Raw genomic sequence first — 17,125 nt, 5'->3', positions numbered from 1 at the left:
GGCTCCTACTGCCTCAGGAGAGCCAACACCATCCTGAAGGACTCCTACCACCCGGGCCACTTCCTGTTTGAGCTACTGCCATCGGGCAGACGGTACAGGGCCATCAAAACCCGGACAAATAGACTTAAAAACAGCTTTTTTCCAACGGCTGTAAGAGCCCTAAACAACACAGCCCTAAACAACTGACTTCCCCTCTTGACGTCCCTTTAGTTTGCCCCTAGTTATGCTGCTATAGGCCTAGGCTGCTGGGGAACCTCTCTTGATGCACTGAGCCCTTCTCTAACTACCTATGTATTTACTATATATACCATTATTGCATTACATTCACTCTGTTTCTTTCTGTGTCCTTTCTCCGAGTGTCCCTGGTCCCAGAGCTGGATGCTGGATGCTTCAGATGTGTGGCTGTGTTTTATGGTCCTTGTGTCCCACCCCCCACCTCTCTATCTCTACCCCTCTACCTCTTCCCCTCTACCTCTATCCCTCTATCTGTATCCCTCTATCTCTACCTCTACCCCTCCATCTCTATCCCTCTACCTCTTCCCCTCTACGTCTATCCCTCTATCTGTATCCCTCTATCTCTACCTTTCTACCTCTTCTGTCCCTCTCAACCCGCCCGGCCAGCAGGCAGATGGGTCCCCCCACATTAGAGCCGGGTTCTGCTCGAGGTATTTTTCCCTGTTAAAAGGGTGTTTTCCTTGCCACTGTCACCTTTTGGCTTGCTCTAGGGGTCAGGCATATGGGTTCTGTAAAGCGTCTCGAGACAATTTGACTGTAATTGGCCCTATATAAATAAAATTGAATTGAATTGAATTGAAATTGAATTGGTCCGTAATACCTGCAATATATGCAACTGTCACTACCTCATGTGCAATATTCAATATTCATCCTGTATATACGAACTACAGTTTCTCTCTTAATTTAAATCCATCTTGTCATTTTGTGTTTTTGTTTTTATTATTACAAAGCTTTCATATATATATTTTGTACTTTGCACTGTATGGCCTGCACCTTACCTTTCGTTGCACTTGTTGCAATGACAATAAAGTGAATCTGAATCTGAATCTGAAATAAAAAATATGCTGTTCTTTAGGCAATGTTTTGAAATCTAATGATTTTAAATTGTGCCTATAAATGATTCTTAGTATGATTTCAGGGTTTTTATGCATGTGATAATATCATGTATGCATCTGGCTCCAGGTGAAAATGGTTCCCCTCTGTCTAGAAGGAGATGTAGGGCTACTGTATATTATGTGCGACATTTTAACTAGGCAGGTCAGTATTTGACTAAATAGTCTTCTAGAGCTAATAGATTCTGACTTGAGATACCGTATAGACAAGAACAGTATAAAAAGAAATTTTTGGAAAGTGAACATTTACCAACTGGTAAGACTGTGTATTCATAGAAATAATATTAATGTACATTGGACACATAAGTGAAAAGAATTGTATCACTGTACAAATATTTGGCAGCAAGTGGTTGGAAGTGGCAGAGTTTAAAAAAAACCACACACTTTCCACACATAGAACATGGAAAAAAAAGACAATAGAAAAATTTCCATCTACGCATGTAGCCTCTTTGATACTGATCTGTTCAGTATGTCACAGTTTCTCCACAGCCTACATAAATACACCAGTTCTTGCCATGTTGTAGCCTAGATTTGAAGTGGTGTATTTTAAGTGATATACCGGCAAAGTCAGGAGTGAAGAAAATTGGAAAAGGAGTGTTATAGGAAGTTTCTGTGGCCTTTTGGATACTTTCTAACACAATCTTTTCTGGGATTTGGGATCTTTTGAGCTCACTGTATTTGATAGTTAAAACAAATTACAGAGGGGTATTCCTGTAAATGTTTGAATAAATTTTGTTTATATATTACTCTATGAACTACTCTTCTCGGGTTGGGAGTGAATTTTTGCCCCAAGCAAAGGAATTTAAATGGCTATGTTTCTTGTCAACAAGTGTGTGACTAGTAGAGCAAAAATGGACTGATGCAGTTATAGTGTGTCCAGACAATTGGTGAGGAAAGTCAGTCTATGTTTCTACCCCCCACCCCACCCCCATGCCCACCCTCTCCCTCCACCCCCCACCCCTGGAATCTGTTTGTGTGCTATGAATACTCATGTGCACACAAACACATATGCAAAGTCAGTGCTACTTACAGCTCTCAATTTCCAAGGTGCAGTTCTGCTCATCCAGTGGGTATCTGCGTAGGTCCATCATACAGGCAGCTGTAGTGGTGATCCTTAAAGAAATAAAGTTTTCAATCACACGTTGACATCTGAAGAAAAAATAAAGATAAGCTCTGACACACTATATCCTTGAATTAGTTCTTGCACTACTCAAAAAATCCTAATTTATATGTATAAGTGACCAATTCAGTCCACAAAAAAAGATGTCAGAAGAGGAATGCATTAAATTACCTGATGCTTCAGGGAAATATTTCATGAAAAAATGAACAATAATTCTTATTTTTTGCACATGCTCCCTTCTGAGCCTAGAATTAAACATGCTTTGTTGAAGTCATGGCTGTCGCTTCCCTCCCCTTGAAATGTCTTGTGTTCAGTCTTAATCACAGCAACAATTAGTGTGTCCGACGCCTCGCACAACTTCTCTCAATCATCTAAACTAGCCATTGAACTGAAATGAGGACAGATTCAGCAACTGCACAGCTCGTTTCTTGCCTCAAATGCTTTCAGAAAGACTTTTTTCTGAACTTCAGAATAATGTAGCATTGGTCCGACACTTCTACCGGACTGAAGCTAAAGCATTGCCATGTGACCATGTAGTGGCATGAAAGTGACATGCCCACTAAGTGGGCAATATTCAGATGTGGAGCGTTTCCACTTGAGAAAAAATGCCCCTGTGGACATGTATCATAACCATTGTTCCCTCTAAGCTGCGCACGTGCGCAATTGCGCACTGCTGACATGGTCTTCGCGCACAGAAAATCTGCACTGGGCACAAAAAAAATCCAACCTAAATTGAAAATAAAATTCATTCTGTGCTATTTTTCAATGTGAGTCAGTGAGTGAACGGTAACTTTCTGCTCCAGCCAATGATGCAATTCACATACGTATTTATGCAGCTAATCAACATCATTGACAGGCGTCCTTATGTGCAGCCACCGTCTTCCTGTCCCTAGGTGGCCATGGTCCCATATAGCAGTGGACTTCGTCACTGGGTTGCCCTTATCCCAAGGGAACACCACGATTATGACAATTGTTGATCGTTTTTCTAAAGCTGCACATTTTGTCCCTTTGACTAAGTTGCCTTCGGCTAAAGAAACTGCAGACGTTATGATTCAGCAGGTGTTCCGGCTCCATGGGATTCCGGCAGATATTGTTTCTGATAGAGGCCCCCAGTTTACTTCTGAGGTTTGGAGAACTTTTTGTGCGGCCCTTGGAGCTACAGTTAGACTTCTGGATATCATCCTCAGACTAATGGGCAGACAGAAAGGACTAATCAATCACTTGAAGTTTTCCTCCGTTGTCTAGCATCTGAGAATCCTCCCTCTTGGACTGAGAGACTACCTTGGATCGAGTACGCCCATAACTCGTTGTCTAACTCCTCTTCTGGCTTGTCTCCTTTTCAGTGTTCTCTGGGGTATCAGCCACCTTTGTTTTCATCCCAGGAACAGGAGATTTCTATCCCTTCTGTACAGGCTATGATCAGGAGGTTCCACAGTACCTGGAGGAGGGCAAGGAGGGCGCCTCTTCGAGCTTCGCAGTGGATGTCTGTGCAGGCTAATTGGCATCGGAGACCCGCACCAGCATACTGTCCTGGACAAAGGGTGTGGCTTCGGGCTAAGGACATTCCTTTGAGAGTGGAATCCAGGAAGCTGGCTCCACAGTTCTTGGGTCCTTTCACCGTGGATCAAGTAATCAATCCTAATTCAGTACATCTTCACTTACCTTCATCTATGAAAAGCCACCCTACCTTTCATGTTTCTCAGCTTTCTCAGTTTTTTCTGTTTTAATAAACCTTGATTTTTTTTTTTTTTCAACGTTATTGGTCTCTGCCTGCTTTGGTGTCTGCACTTGGGTTCAAGCCTCCACTTCGACCCTACTATTTGGTATGTCAGAAAAGACTTAGAATGTCTAGATTCATAGTATGTCAATTGCAGCATGACAAAAATACCTGGATGTCCTGTTACATCCAGTCCCTATTTGCAGTATGCAAGCCAGCATGCTCTTTTGGCCATTATGACCTCTGTGCAGTGGAAGGTAGGGTCACAGTGTCTCACCCAAGTAACAAGCTTAACAGGCAAGCTTGATGGAATGGGAAGTGGGCAGATCCAAACAAGTGAGAGTAAGATGCTCCCGTCCTCAATGAGTCCTACAATTGCACCTTTGGCAAGTGAAAACATCCCTGAGCCACCCTACCCTGGGATATGGTGAACATCTCATTGATTTTGGATTGGAAAACAAATGGACCATACTGACCACCCGATGTAAAAAAAAAAAAAAAAAAGAAATGAAAACAAACTTTGGACATTTACATATTTGAATGCAACCAAGGCATAGCTTGACTACACTCTGGTAAACCAGAAGTGCATGAATAGCGTTATGAACTGTGAAGCACACAACAGCGTCTTGGGAGTCAACTCCGATCACAGAGTTCTCACTGTCAAGTTCCGCCTCAGCTTGCATGTGAGTAAAACTGCAAAATCCCAGAAAACACTGTGTTATGATTGTCCCAAATTTTGTCCACAACCTTGTAGCTTAAAAACATGTCGAAGTCAAACCAAAAAAGACAGCCTGAACAGGAATCAAAAAGAGGCCAAACATAAAAAATTCAAAAAAGCAAATCCAGCAAAACAAAATCATACCAAATTCTTGAAAGCACATAAAGATCTCAATGAAACTTACAAACAAGACCTCAGTGAATGTGTTCAAAGTAAAATCGATATCACGTGCTGCAGTGAACAAACAGTCTGCTCTTGCTTGGCAAGCTCTCAACGAAATCACAGGTTGTAAAATTAGGCTTCAAACTAGAAAGAAAGGTTTGAGTCCAGACCATAGACAATGAAAACCCATTTGACTGCTAGACCCTGATCTGTCTCATACCTATATGCACAATACCACTGGCTTCACCAAGACCATCCTGCAATGACAACACACACGCCACCCAGATCCTGCCTGTACCTGCTGCTGGCCCTCCTCTATTATTCCCTCAGCCTTTGCCAGCTCCGGCTCATCTTGCCGACTTCGATTCCTCAAGCCCTTCCTGCTCCTTTAGTTCAGTTTCCCCATCCTGTGAAAATCTTTGTTTTGTTGGTCTCGCTTTAGTTCATTCATATTAATTTCCATTGGTTTCCCCCTTGTTGTTAGTTAAGAGTATTTCCTGATTTTTGTAGTTTTGCCAATTTCTTCATTAGGTTTTGTAGTTCTCAGTTCTGACTATCCTCTCACCCAGTTATTCTTGCTTGTGTTTGTATTTCCCCACTTAGTCTGGAGAATATTTATCCTTTAGTGTGAATTTGGAAGGTCATCTGTTTAGTTGTTTTGCCCTTAGTTATTCCTTTCTGCTTGTATCATGTAGTTTCTGCCATTGCAATAAACTTCTAAACTCGAAAATGCCTCTGGTCACATTGGTCTCCATGTAAATGTAGATTTTACATGAATTTATGTCCATCAATACTACAGGAAGAATAGATTCACTGTCTGGTTCAAACATCAATCAAGTACAAAATTTCAAATACCTTGGCAGTAAGGTATCATCAACAACAACTGACATAAAAACAAGAATGGCAAAAGTGTGTCTTCCATCTCACGGTTAAACATCTAGAAATCTAATCTTTCAGATGATATGAAATGGGAATTTTTTTCAAAGCCATTACTAAATGCGTACATCTGTATGATTCGACTGTATTGGCACTCACAAAACATTTGAAATGTAACCAGATAGCAGCCCCACTGGAATGCTTCATACCATCCTCAATGTTTCGTGGAAACAGCACCCAACAAGAGAATGACTTCTCCCAATTTCCACCATTTTGACTGTAGCGTAACTACGAATGTAGTTAAGTTGCACTTGTTAATTTAGGGGCACCATTCTCAGCTTGCCTGAGAAAATATACCCTAAATCTCAAAGAGACTTTGATTAAAATGAAGTTGATCAGTCTGTTAGCAGAAAGTCTAAAGTTATTAAATTGACTTCAGTTGCCACACTAAGAAAAACACGAGACCGTGAATTGGTCTAAGACAATGAAAGTGAGAAATAGACAATGAAAATATAGTGTGTGTGGTGAATGTGTGGAGTTACACTAACCAACTAAATGAAGAAGATTATGGTGAAAGGAGGGTAGATAGCAAACTATTTAGCACTATAAATCTATGATATGGGTTCACAATCGATTTGCTTATGCATGAATAAATTTGACATCTATTGTTAAGTTATTAAAACGTCAACCCAGTCTGGAGCAGATAGAAAAGATGGCTTGGCCTACTTTGTGCAGCACTGACTGGATCGGAGTATCCTTTGGCTGGAACACGGTGGTTGGGCCAGGAACTTCCTTACGACTGATTCAGGCTGTCTCATTCTGAAGCGTTGCATGGTTGTTAGGAAACAAGTTCTGCCGTTGGAGCTTTCAGCAGCACAGTGTCTGAGGCATGCCAGCAGACTTCCAACATTGGCACGCAAGTGATGGTGTGTTGGTAGACAGCCGGTGTTCAGTGCATGGTGTGTGCGGTCCTCAGTGTTGATGGAATAATAAATGTGGTATTGACGGAGACTATCGTTGTGTTTTCAGCAACGTTTGACATAAGCCAGATGATACAAAAAGTTCTGAAAACTGAGAGGGAGGGTGCGGTAGAATTGAGTTAAAAAAGGGAAACATTAATTTGTACTGTTTCTTATTGGCTTGTTTTAAAAGAATCAAGAGTGTAAGCTCAGGCTTAAAATGAAAAAGAGCAATATCTTAAGATGTTGCAAAAATTAGAAAAAGATGAGGAAAAGAGTGCCGAGAGTGAAGTAAGAATTAAAGAGATGAAAAGCAAAAGACTGAAAGACTGAAAAAAGGGCAAACAAGAGAGTGAACAAAAACAGTGTTCTGCTTTTGTCCTCCAAAGTTGGTTGGGGGTGCATCAGGGCGTGGAGATAAGTTTGACGCAAATCTTGATGTAATCTAACCCCTCTCTCTTTGTTATTGGAAGGAGAGAAAGCTGCATTTCTTAAATCAAATTTAAAATATATTATACGCACAAACACAATCTATCCATCTCTCACCATGACCAATCAACATGGAATAAAAGCTCAACGATATATATATATACCTAACAAATTATGTAGGCTACACAAAACATACTGTTAAGTCCACCTCTCTTTCCCTCCAAAGGACGCGAGGACAACTCAGTTTTAAACTTCCAACACAAAACTTTATTTTCCTTCTAGTTGGTTGGTCAGAGTATTTCAATAGGTTGTAAACCTTTAAAGAAAGAAACAACATTCATAGCATCAAACACAGAACCAAAAAGTTTACATATTAGTCTCTTAATCATTTAAATCAACCAATCATACAGTGCAGTTAACATAAACTTGCACATAAAAAGCAAATAAACATTTCACCAACCATTGGCGTCTTTGGACTGAATCCATGAGTGGACTTGGCTCTTCTTTGTTCTTTCCTCGTGTCTCTCTTCTGAAGTGTGTTTGCCAGACTGGCTGAGCTTCCCCCAGTCCTTCCCAGGTGCTCTATATCAGTGATCACTGATCAGGTGTCAAGCTGTCAAGCACCAGGTGTCAGGTCCCTCCTTGCTGCTACCAGTGCATTCTGGGAAGTGTAGTTTTTTTTTTTTGTTTTTTTTTTTTAAAGGTCCCATGTCCTGAGATTCAGCTCAACACCTCCCACTTGACCTCCTGGTTTTTCCAAACTCAGCGAGGTCACAAGTCCTTTACACCTCTCATTGTTCTTCAGTGGGAAGTAGAATGACAAGACGTCTGACATCTCTATGAAGAATTGTGGCTGGGATCTTCGTCTGAAGCCTCTTGGTTCTTGCACTTTTTTCCTTTGTGGGCCCTTTCTTGTCATTTGGCTTTGTGATGGGAACAGGATAGCTGGGAAAAGTCTTCACAAGCACATCTCTTACAATGCCTTTGCTGTCAGCATTAACACTGACCACTCTAGCCAGCTTGTACTGTCCTCTCAAGGCGTTTTGGTCAGCCAACCAGACCACATCTCCAACAGCAACGTTTCGATTTTCGGTGTGCCATTTGTTCCTTATGAACAGATTAGGGCCAGCCAATTGGCTCCACTTCCTCCAGAATTTGTTTACTTCCGCTTGGATACTTTGAAGTCTTTTGTAGGGGTAGCCTTCAAACTGGAAATCTCCAGGGTCTCCCTTTGGACTTGCACGTCCTAAAAGCAGAGAATTTGGTGTGATGTACTCTATACAGTCTTCTCTGCTTTGAGTTCTTGCATCAATGGGTCTCTCATTTGCAAGGTTGGCTGCCATGAAGAGGAACGTTTGGAATTCTCCCCATGAAAAAACGCCATCTCCACCAAGGTTGCTTAATGCCCGCTTCACTACTTTAACAGCTGCCTCTGCTGCACCATTCCTATGCGGGGAGTCTGCAGGGTGGATCTTCCAAGACCACTCTGTTCCATGTTTGGCAGCTGTGTCTTCAAGTTCATACTTGTTTAGTCGGTCAAGGAACTTGTGAAGCTGTTCCAGAGCAGGCTTGGCCCCTACAAAGTTAGTGCCTGGGTCTGACCAGAGTTTCCTTGGGTGTCCTCTCAGTGAAGTGAATCTTTGATAGGCTAGCAGGAATCCTTCTGATGACATGTCACTCACCACTTCAGTGTGTATGGCTCGGGAAGCCATGCAGCAGAAGACGATTCCCCATACTCTGAGTCTAGTTCTCTTCTTGACCTCATCTTTAACTTCATAAGGGCCAAACAGGTCCATGGTGGTGAATTCAAAAGGTGCAGCTGGGCCAGTTCGTTCCAGAGGCAGGTCAGCCATGATTTGTTGACACTGTTTTGCCTTATGTTTTCTGCAGACCACACAGCTGTCAACCGTTTTCTTAGCAAGTCTTCGGCCTTTTATCACCCAGGCTTTCTTCCTCATCCGGAGAAGAGTTCCTGCCACTCCTTCGTGGTTTGCTTTGTGGGATTCTTGTGCCAGCAATGTAGACACCCATGCTTCAAAGGGTAAAACTGGTACTGCCGTCTTATCTTCATTGAACATTTGAATTCTGCCTCCACAAACTAGCAGTCCAGAGTTTACATCCTTGTATACCGCTAATCTGCTTAGCGTTGTGTCAGGAAAAACTGCACCTTCTTGAGCTGCAAGGAAGATGTCATTGAGTGCATCTTCAAGTTCGCTGACAGTCAGCACAGCTTGCTTGGGTGATGTTTCCTCCCACTTTGACTGTTTTGGGGCCCGACACTTCCTCTTCAGCCACTGCTTGGCAGCTAGGCAAACCCAGGCGACGACTCTCACCAGTTTGGACAGGCTGCTGAATCTTCTTACTTCCACAGTATCTTTAACCCAGCCAGTGGGCTTCCTTCTTAGAAGAAGAGTTGGTTTTACCACAGGTTTTTCCTCTTGGGCTTCACTTTTTTGACTTTGAGTGGTTTGTAGGTCCTCCTTCTGCTGACGACTCCTTGCTTGAGCTCTTGTTAACGCACTTGAGAAAGCCTTCCTCTGAAGCTTGTTTACACTTTCCCTGGCATGAGCTGCGACCTCACCAGCTGATTTTATAGGCCACTCCTCCACAGGCCACTTCAGGAACTCTGGTCCATTTTGCCATATGGAATCCTCCTTCAAATCTTCAGGAGTGCCCCCTCTTGTTATGAGATCAGCTATGTTCATCTCTCCACGGACCCACCACCAGTCTTGCACTGGTCCAGCCTTCTGGATTTCACCCACTCTATTTGCAAAGAAGGTTTTGTACCCATAACTGTCTCTTTGAATGGCTCCTAAGACTGTTTGACTGTCAAGTAGATGGAACCATCTCTCGATCTTCATTCGAGCATGTTTTTCCACATACTTCCTGATCCTGGCAGCGAAGACAGCACCACAGATTTCAGCTTTTACAGCTTCTCCCTTCTGATCCAGAGGTGTCAGCTTGGCCTTTGATTCCACCAATCGAACTTCAGTGCCTTGACTTGTCTCCCATCTTATGTACATAACCGCTCCATAGGTTTTTTCACTTCCATCTGAGAATGTGATGCCCCAAGGTTTTCCTTTCCAGTCAGCTGGCGTGAGGCTTCTGTGGAATTTTACCTGTCCAAGCTGCACATATTCTTCAAAAAGCTGTATGGCTTCTTCTCTGAGACTGTTTGAAAGAGGTTGGTCCCAGGTTTCTTGGGTTAGCTTGCCACCCCTTCCCTCTTGGAATGCCTTTCTAACAAGAATTGCTCCCTTCTGTTTGGCAGGTGTAACTAAGCCAATTGGGTCATACAGTCCAGCCACTTGACTTAAGAGAGCCCTCCTAGTCAGTGGATTAGGTGTCTCAGTTCTCACCTCCTCTTTGAGAAGATTTTTTCCAATCCTCATCTTCTTCTTTCTTTTGGAAAAGTTAACTGAGGTTAACATGTAGAGCTTGTCTTCATCAATTTGGTAGCCAATGCCCAAAGCTTTGTTGTCTTCATCCCTCATTTGATTTGGAAGAATAAAGGTTCTATCTTGTTTCTTTGTTAGAGCCTCTGTCTCTATCCCTTGCCTCCCACTCTGCCCTGACCGGACCCATGGTTTGAGGAAGAAACCACCAGCCTTCAAGATCTCTTCAACATTTGCTGTGATTTTGTTGAGTTTGTTTAAGTCATTGTGGGAGGTTAAAAGGTCATCCACATAACTGTCCTCTTCAATGACTCTGCGTTCAACCTCCAAGTGAACAAAGTTGGGCAGGCTGGCTGTTTCCCTCATGGCCACCTGAGCAATGCAACCAGCCGGTCTGTCTCCTATATTGACTCTGGTAATTGCATATTCACTTATCTCTTCATCTGGGCTGGCCCTCCAGAGGAACCTGTGAAGATGCATCTCGCGATCCTCCAGCCATACAGAGTTGTACATCTTTTTGATGTCTCCTAGAGCTGCATGCATTCCTTCTCTGAACCTCAGCAAAACAGCTCTGATAGGGTTGAGGACGTCTGGTCCCTTCAGAAGAAGATCATTCATGCTCACGCCTTTGTACTTCTGGCTACTATTCCATACAATACGAACTGGTGTTGTCACTGAATGAGGGTTTGGTGCCACCAGGTGGCTTACATACCACACTGGTCCGTTCCACTGGTCCATGACTTCGTTGGTGAGTTGTATGGCCGCACCTCGTTCCACCATTTCATGGATCTGTGTAGCATATGCAACTTTCCAGTCTGGCTCCCTGCTCAGTTGCTTTTCCATCCTTAAGAAACAAGCTTGGACTGCACCTTTGTTATTTGGAAGAGAGGCTGGATCTACTGTCCAAGGATACTTTGCATCCCAGTGTGGAGATGGTGTGTGAGCATCTCCTTTTCTGTAGGTGAGGCCTCTTTTAATGACATCAAGCTCCATCTCCTCTGCCAGGGTCATTTCTTTTCCTCCTGGTGGACAGTTTCCACATCGGCATCCTCCACATCTTGGCTCACAAGCAGCGCCGATGCTGTCCCAGTGCCACCACTCAAGGAAGTTACGGTTACTGGAAGCTGTGAATTTGGTCTGAGCCATGTCCTCCTGCTGTAGCTGGGCTATGTCAGTCGAATGAATTCTGAGTTCTTGATATTTGACAGCTGCTGTCCTCATGGAGCGAGCAAAGTGTGTCTTGGACTCATATGCTGCCACCTCCACTTCTTCAAACAAGTCGGGATGCGCTCCACCCACTGTTTTCCCCAATGGACCCTCCCACAAGACGAGGTCTCCAATGACTTTCACTCTCTGGGGAGCGAGCCTTCCCTCTCGGTGGCTAATGAGAAGTTCAACCTCTTCTGGCCTTTCCAATTCTTCAAGTTTGACTTCTGGGAAGAATTTTTTCAATTGCTCAGGTTCAATTACTTGATGCACTCTGGCGATTTCATCCAAGCCGTAGCAGACCATTTCATGAGCTCTCTCTGTTCCTTTAGGAGTCTTGACTCTGACTTTGAGGAGATACCTTTGTGTGTTCACCTTCATGGTCATTCCACCAACTCCATGCACAACTAAGGTTATCTTCTCATTTCTTAACCTCAGTCTTTCAGCAGCCTTATGGGTGATGTAGTTTGTATCTGAAGCAAGGTCAATTAAAGTCCCAATTTTCTGCCCTGCATTTGCAGTGACTTGCATCAACATCATAATGACAGGAAGTTCAGCGAGCCCATTTCTCTGCAGTAGGTCAGACTGGCCTGAAGCATCGAATGTCCCCGTGGTCTTGTTGGTGTTGGTAAAAGCTTTCCTGCATCGATCTGCCATTTCTGGGGTAAGTTCAGACAAGATCTGCTTTTGTTCCTCCGTCAGTGTGCTTTCACCTTTGCTGTATTTTCCACTCCTTTCCTCTTCACCTCTTTTGACTTCTCCTTTTGGGCAGAGGAAGAAATGGTGGTCTGGGGCATCGCCTCCCCTTTTACAGTCTTTGTTTCTGCATAGGAAAGTGTCTCTGCAGTATCCATCTTCATCATGGCATCCAAGACATTTCCTGCATGCTCCCAGCTTTCTCAATACAGCTTTCTTTTCAGGTAGCTTAAGTCTTTTGAACTTTCTACAGAAGAAGATTTTGTTGTTGTGCCCACCATCACCGCAAACACCACATACCTCATCAAGTTCTTCCTTCTTTGTGGTTTTTGTTGAGGCAATCTTTCTCTCGTACTTCTTGTCAAAACGATCTGTCTTCTCCGTTTTCTCCACAGTCCTGAGCTGTTCGAGTCTCTCTAGTATTTCTTCTTGACTTTTCAGGAACTTCAAAAGCATGTCAAAGTGGTTGTCTGATGTGACGTTGTTTCTAGGTTCGACCATGAACATCAGCCAGTCTCTCTTAATAAAGTCAGGCAACTTACTTTCAATGGATTTAACTACCAGTGGGTTCTTTATGGCTCCAGAGTTTCCTAATTCTGTGAGATCTGCTAGGGCCTTCTCCACTGACTGTATGAGGTCAATGACCTTTCTTGGCTGGTTCCCCTTCACATGTGGCATCTTCTCCAGCTCTTCAAGGATTTCCACAGTGATGGTTAACTTGTTGCCATATCTGTTCTCCAGAACTCTGAACATGTCATTGGCAGTGGTATAGGTGGAAAGTCTGAGATCTTTTGAGATGTTGTCATCCACACTCTCCAAGAGTTGAATTTTCTTAACTTCAATTGAACCAGATGGCTCTCCCTGCTTTTGCAGGCTTTCCCAGTCTTTCCTCCATCTGTGATATTCTCTCTTGTTTCCATTGAAGATAGGTAGAGTGATTGGCTGGATTCTCACCATTGGTGTGGGCGTTGCCAGTTGGGGTGGTAGTTTCACTCCTGTGAGTTTTTCATCCCTCATCCGAGCAGTGGCAAAGTCAGCTTTCCTTAATTCAAGGCTGTAATAGGATGCTCTCACATCCTTGACTCTTCCATCCAGTTCATCCTTTAATTCCGCAGGGATCCATCTCTCCCATGTTGACATTGCTGAGATGGCCTCCTTCACTCTTTTGTCCAAGAGAATGAGGTGCACTTCATAGCCCTCCAAATTGCTGCTTTCCACAGTTACACCAGCCGCTCTATCAGCGGCTTTTTCTGCTTCCAGGATTGCCACATCAAGTTCACTCTTCCCGTACCTTGACCACAGGTTTGTTTGAACAATGTCTCTTATTTCTGCTAACTTTGTTTCACCTTCTTTTACAGATCTGTCAATATCGGCCTCTTGCTGTTCATCAAGATCTGCCTCCTCATTCTCAGTCTTAATGTCAGCCTCCAGTCCAATCCGGTAATCATCATTGGCATTGAGCATCTTTCTGAAACAGTCTGAAAGTTTAGTGAATTCCTCCTTTAATTCCACTTGAAGCATGCTGCTTGCTCCTCTTGAAATGAAGTTGGCTTGTCTGGTGAAGCTGCTTTTTGCAGTGGTCCTCTCTTTTTTGAGCTCCTTGACCGACTTCCCCAGGACATCTTCCGCCATCTTGACTTCCTCTGCGTCAACAGCTTATTTCTGGTTCTGAAGCCGTTTATCCTCAGGGCCAGGCTGCTCCGCGTGGTTTACAACTGTTAAGTCCACCTCTCTTTCCCTCCAAAGGACGCGAGGACAACTCAGTTTTAAACTTCCAACACAAAACTTTATTTTCCTTCTAGTTGGTTGGTCAGAGTATTTCAATAGGTTGTAAACCTTTAAAGAAAGAAACAACATTCATAGCATCAAACACAGAACCAAAAAGTTTACATATTAGTCTCTTAATCATTTAAATCAACCAATCATACAGTGCAGTTAACATAAACTTGCACATAAAAAGCAAATAAACATTTCACCAACCATTGGCGTCTTTGGACTGAATCCATGAGTGGACTTGGCTCTTCTTTGTTCTTTCCTCGTGTCTCTCTTCTGAAGTGTGTTTGCCAGACTGGCTGAGCTTCCCCCAGTCCTTCCCAGGTGCTCTATATCAGTGATCACTGATCAGGTGTCAAGCTGTCAAGCACCAGGTGTCAGGTCCCTCCTTGCTGCTACCAGTGCATTCTGGGAAGTGTAGTTTTTTTTTTTTGTTTTTTTTTTTTTAAAGGTCCCATGTCCTGAGATTCAGCTCAACACATACAGACAAGACATAAATATGCCTAGATGCTAAGAATATGTTATTGTGGAAGGATATGGCACATTTAGTGAAGTGTACAGTGGTAAATATTACCAATTTCACATTTCACACATTAAATCAATGGTATATATTGTTGTTAATATTGATTCAGTCCCGATATCGCCGGACCGTCCAATGTCACTAGATGGCACTTTGGGTCCATGCAAAGGAATGAATATTTTGTATATTTTGTATATTTTGTCCCCATATCACCTGCAGAGGTGATTTTTGGATAATTGATCAAGGAATTTCTTTTTGGGACTTCGGTATGTACAAGCACACAAAACAGAGATCAGAAAAGCAGTTATTTAGCCCATGTATACATTAATGTAAAAATGTGAGCCTCATTCCATATCCCCCATTGTATGCAGCAACAGTTTATGGTTGTTTCTTATCAATTGTCCTACTTTCTGGGGAGGTTAGAGTGTCTGTGTTTATAGGGAGGTTGAATGAACAGAAAGGGCAGCAGGAGAATAGACAACTCCATGAGAGTCACTGGGCCTTTGAAGTTGTGGTCTTCCAAGGTGTTAATTGTGCCATATGTAGTTTCATCCCTCCACAGGAGGTCTGAGATTACGGCAAAGAAATAAATGTAGTACCATTTGCTCCAGAGAGTTACCAATGGTGATGTTGATTACAACAGACTCCTGCTGTAGTTCACTTCTGTGACAGTAATGGAGGTCTTTCCTGCAAACGGGAGAGTTCCCCATTCTGTGTGGTATCCAAGATGGCAGTTATATGATGATTGCTATGTACAAATATACTTTATAAGAATAAAATAAGTACACACTCGAAAAAGTACACTGTATAGAAATGTTAAATAATAAATACTGTGAGTAGTTATTGCACCTTTTATATCGTACAGGTGAGATATTGCACATGTTGGTTCATAACATTAGCAAGATGACCGTAGTCATATTGCACACAAATTGGTAAAGAACAAAGACATCGATTTTGGGGAGATAAGAAATGGCCAGAGAGGTGGCTAAATGTCCAGAGTTTGAATGGGTTTTGGAGTGAGGTACCCCTTTCCCCTCAATGTCCTGAGCCACTAACCAGATAGTGGCAGTGGTTGGAAAAAAACAGTTGTGCCAAGATCCAGGAACAGTTGCCATGTACATGTGTTGTGAGTATGGAGGTGCTGGAGGATAAGTGAAATGCCAGTGTCACCATGTCATCCACTGACCTATTTGAATTGTAGGCAAACTGAAGGAGGTCCACTGTGTCAGGAACTGCAGAGTTTATCTGTCATAAAACCAGCTTCTCCAGACACTTAATGGTAGCTGGTGTTTGTTTTTTGGGGGGACTGGGAGAGGACTTAAAGATGCATGGGACTGCTTTCTGTGTAAGAGAGGTGTTAACGATGTCTGTGGTTTCTTGACCTGCAATGCTTAGGTGAGTGGCACATCAAACATCCACATGAATGTCAGGACTCAAGGTTTCCCAGCAGAATGGTGCATTGTAACAAGATGATTGATGTTATTCACTTTACCTGTCAGTGGTCTTAATGTTGTGGCTGACTGCTATATAGTCATGTAGAGGATGCAGATGGCGCTAGTCATTAGCTGTGTAGTCATGTAAACTATCTGTGGCTTCCTTAAAATGTTCATAGCTATGGCCTCCAAACAGCCCTCGCAGTTCTGTCAGTTCACATCATGCAGAATCCATCAGTTTTGAACCTTTTGGTGTAGGTCGCCTGTAATAGAATAGGTCACACTTCCCCCAAAAAACTGAATGTTGCTGTAGCATTTGTTGCACAGTGACGCGGTGGTTAGCACTTTCGCCTTCCAGCTAGAAGATCCCTGGTTCGCGTCCCGGCCTTCGCCAACAGTTTGCATGTTCTCCCTGTGCATGCGTGGGTTTTCTCCAGGTGCTCTGGCTTCCTCCCACAGTCCAAAAATATGCTCAGGTTAATCGGTGGTTCTAAATTGCCCGTAGGTGTGAATGCGAGTGTCTTTGTCTGTGCAGTTCTCTGGACAAATATGACGGCCCAATATACTCCCCGTCTTCAGAACATAACTGTGATGTTACCATGTTGTCCATGTCGCAGGATTGTTTGATGAAGATCGCTGTTCTTCCCCTGCAGGTTCTATCATATTCTATAGCACTGCGGTTGGCTAAACAGTGTAACCTGACGGTGTTATGGTCTCATCAGGGGTCCTCTGTCCAAGCCTCGTTTCACAGAAACATAGAACAGAACAATCCTGGATGTACCTCTGCGTAGCCTGTCGACTGAAGAGGTCTTTATCTTGTTTTGCAGACTCTGGCAAAGAGTGTGACGGGAGTTTAAGTCGTCCTCTGCCTCTGTTCTACTCCTCCACGCCTGCCACGTTTCTGTGTCAGCCTCCCCTCCTGCAGCCTGGCCCATCGTCACTGCAGCGCGGAGCTGTAGCTCCGGGAAGGAGTTGAGGAAAGTTGTGTCAAAAA

General features: G+C 43.4%; 2 protein-coding genes across 4 annotated transcripts in view; both read right to left on the bottom strand.

Annotated features, from left to right (window-relative positions):
- The window catches only part of gabrb1 (gamma-aminobutyric acid type A receptor subunit beta1), an 86,089-nt gene that overhangs the window by 31,076 nt on the left and 37,888 nt on the right, over nucleotides 1–17,125 (bottom strand). For both annotated transcript variants that reach the window (XM_055005691.1, XM_055005690.1), the window contains one exon: nucleotides 2,158–2,240. In XM_055005691.1, the coding sequence (XP_054861666.1) occupies nucleotides 2,158–2,240 (83 nt within the window). The remainder of the gene's footprint in view (nucleotides 1–2,157; nucleotides 2,241–17,125) is intronic.
- LOC111583003 (uncharacterized) lies at nucleotides 7,353–17,046 on the bottom strand. Of its 2 annotated transcripts, none has more exons than XR_008599979.1 (2): nucleotides 7,569–17,046; nucleotides 7,353–7,424 (listed from the first exon to the last, which is right to left on the bottom strand). XR_008599979.1 is itself a non-coding variant. In XM_023291903.3 (2 exons), the coding sequence occupies exon 2, from the start codon at nucleotides 14,035–14,037 to the stop codon at nucleotides 7,900–7,902; it is 6,138 nt and encodes a 2,045-aa protein (XP_023147671.2). In that variant the 5' UTR covers nucleotides 14,038–14,241; nucleotides 14,386–17,046; the 3' UTR covers nucleotides 7,353–7,899. The 2 variants fall into 2 exon arrangements, 1 of the variants encoding a protein (XP_023147671.2); XM_023291903.3 differs by having other exon boundaries at nucleotides 7,353–14,241; nucleotides 14,386–17,046.

The sequence above is a fragment of the Amphiprion ocellaris genome, chromosome 20 (assembly GCF_022539595.1).
Source record: "Amphiprion ocellaris isolate individual 3 ecotype Okinawa chromosome 20, ASM2253959v1, whole genome shotgun sequence".
NCBI classification, from domain to species: Eukaryota; Metazoa; Chordata; class Actinopteri; family Pomacentridae; genus Amphiprion; species Amphiprion ocellaris.
Note: the sequence above shows the minus strand (reverse complement) of the source record. Positions and strands in the feature narration are given on the sequence as shown.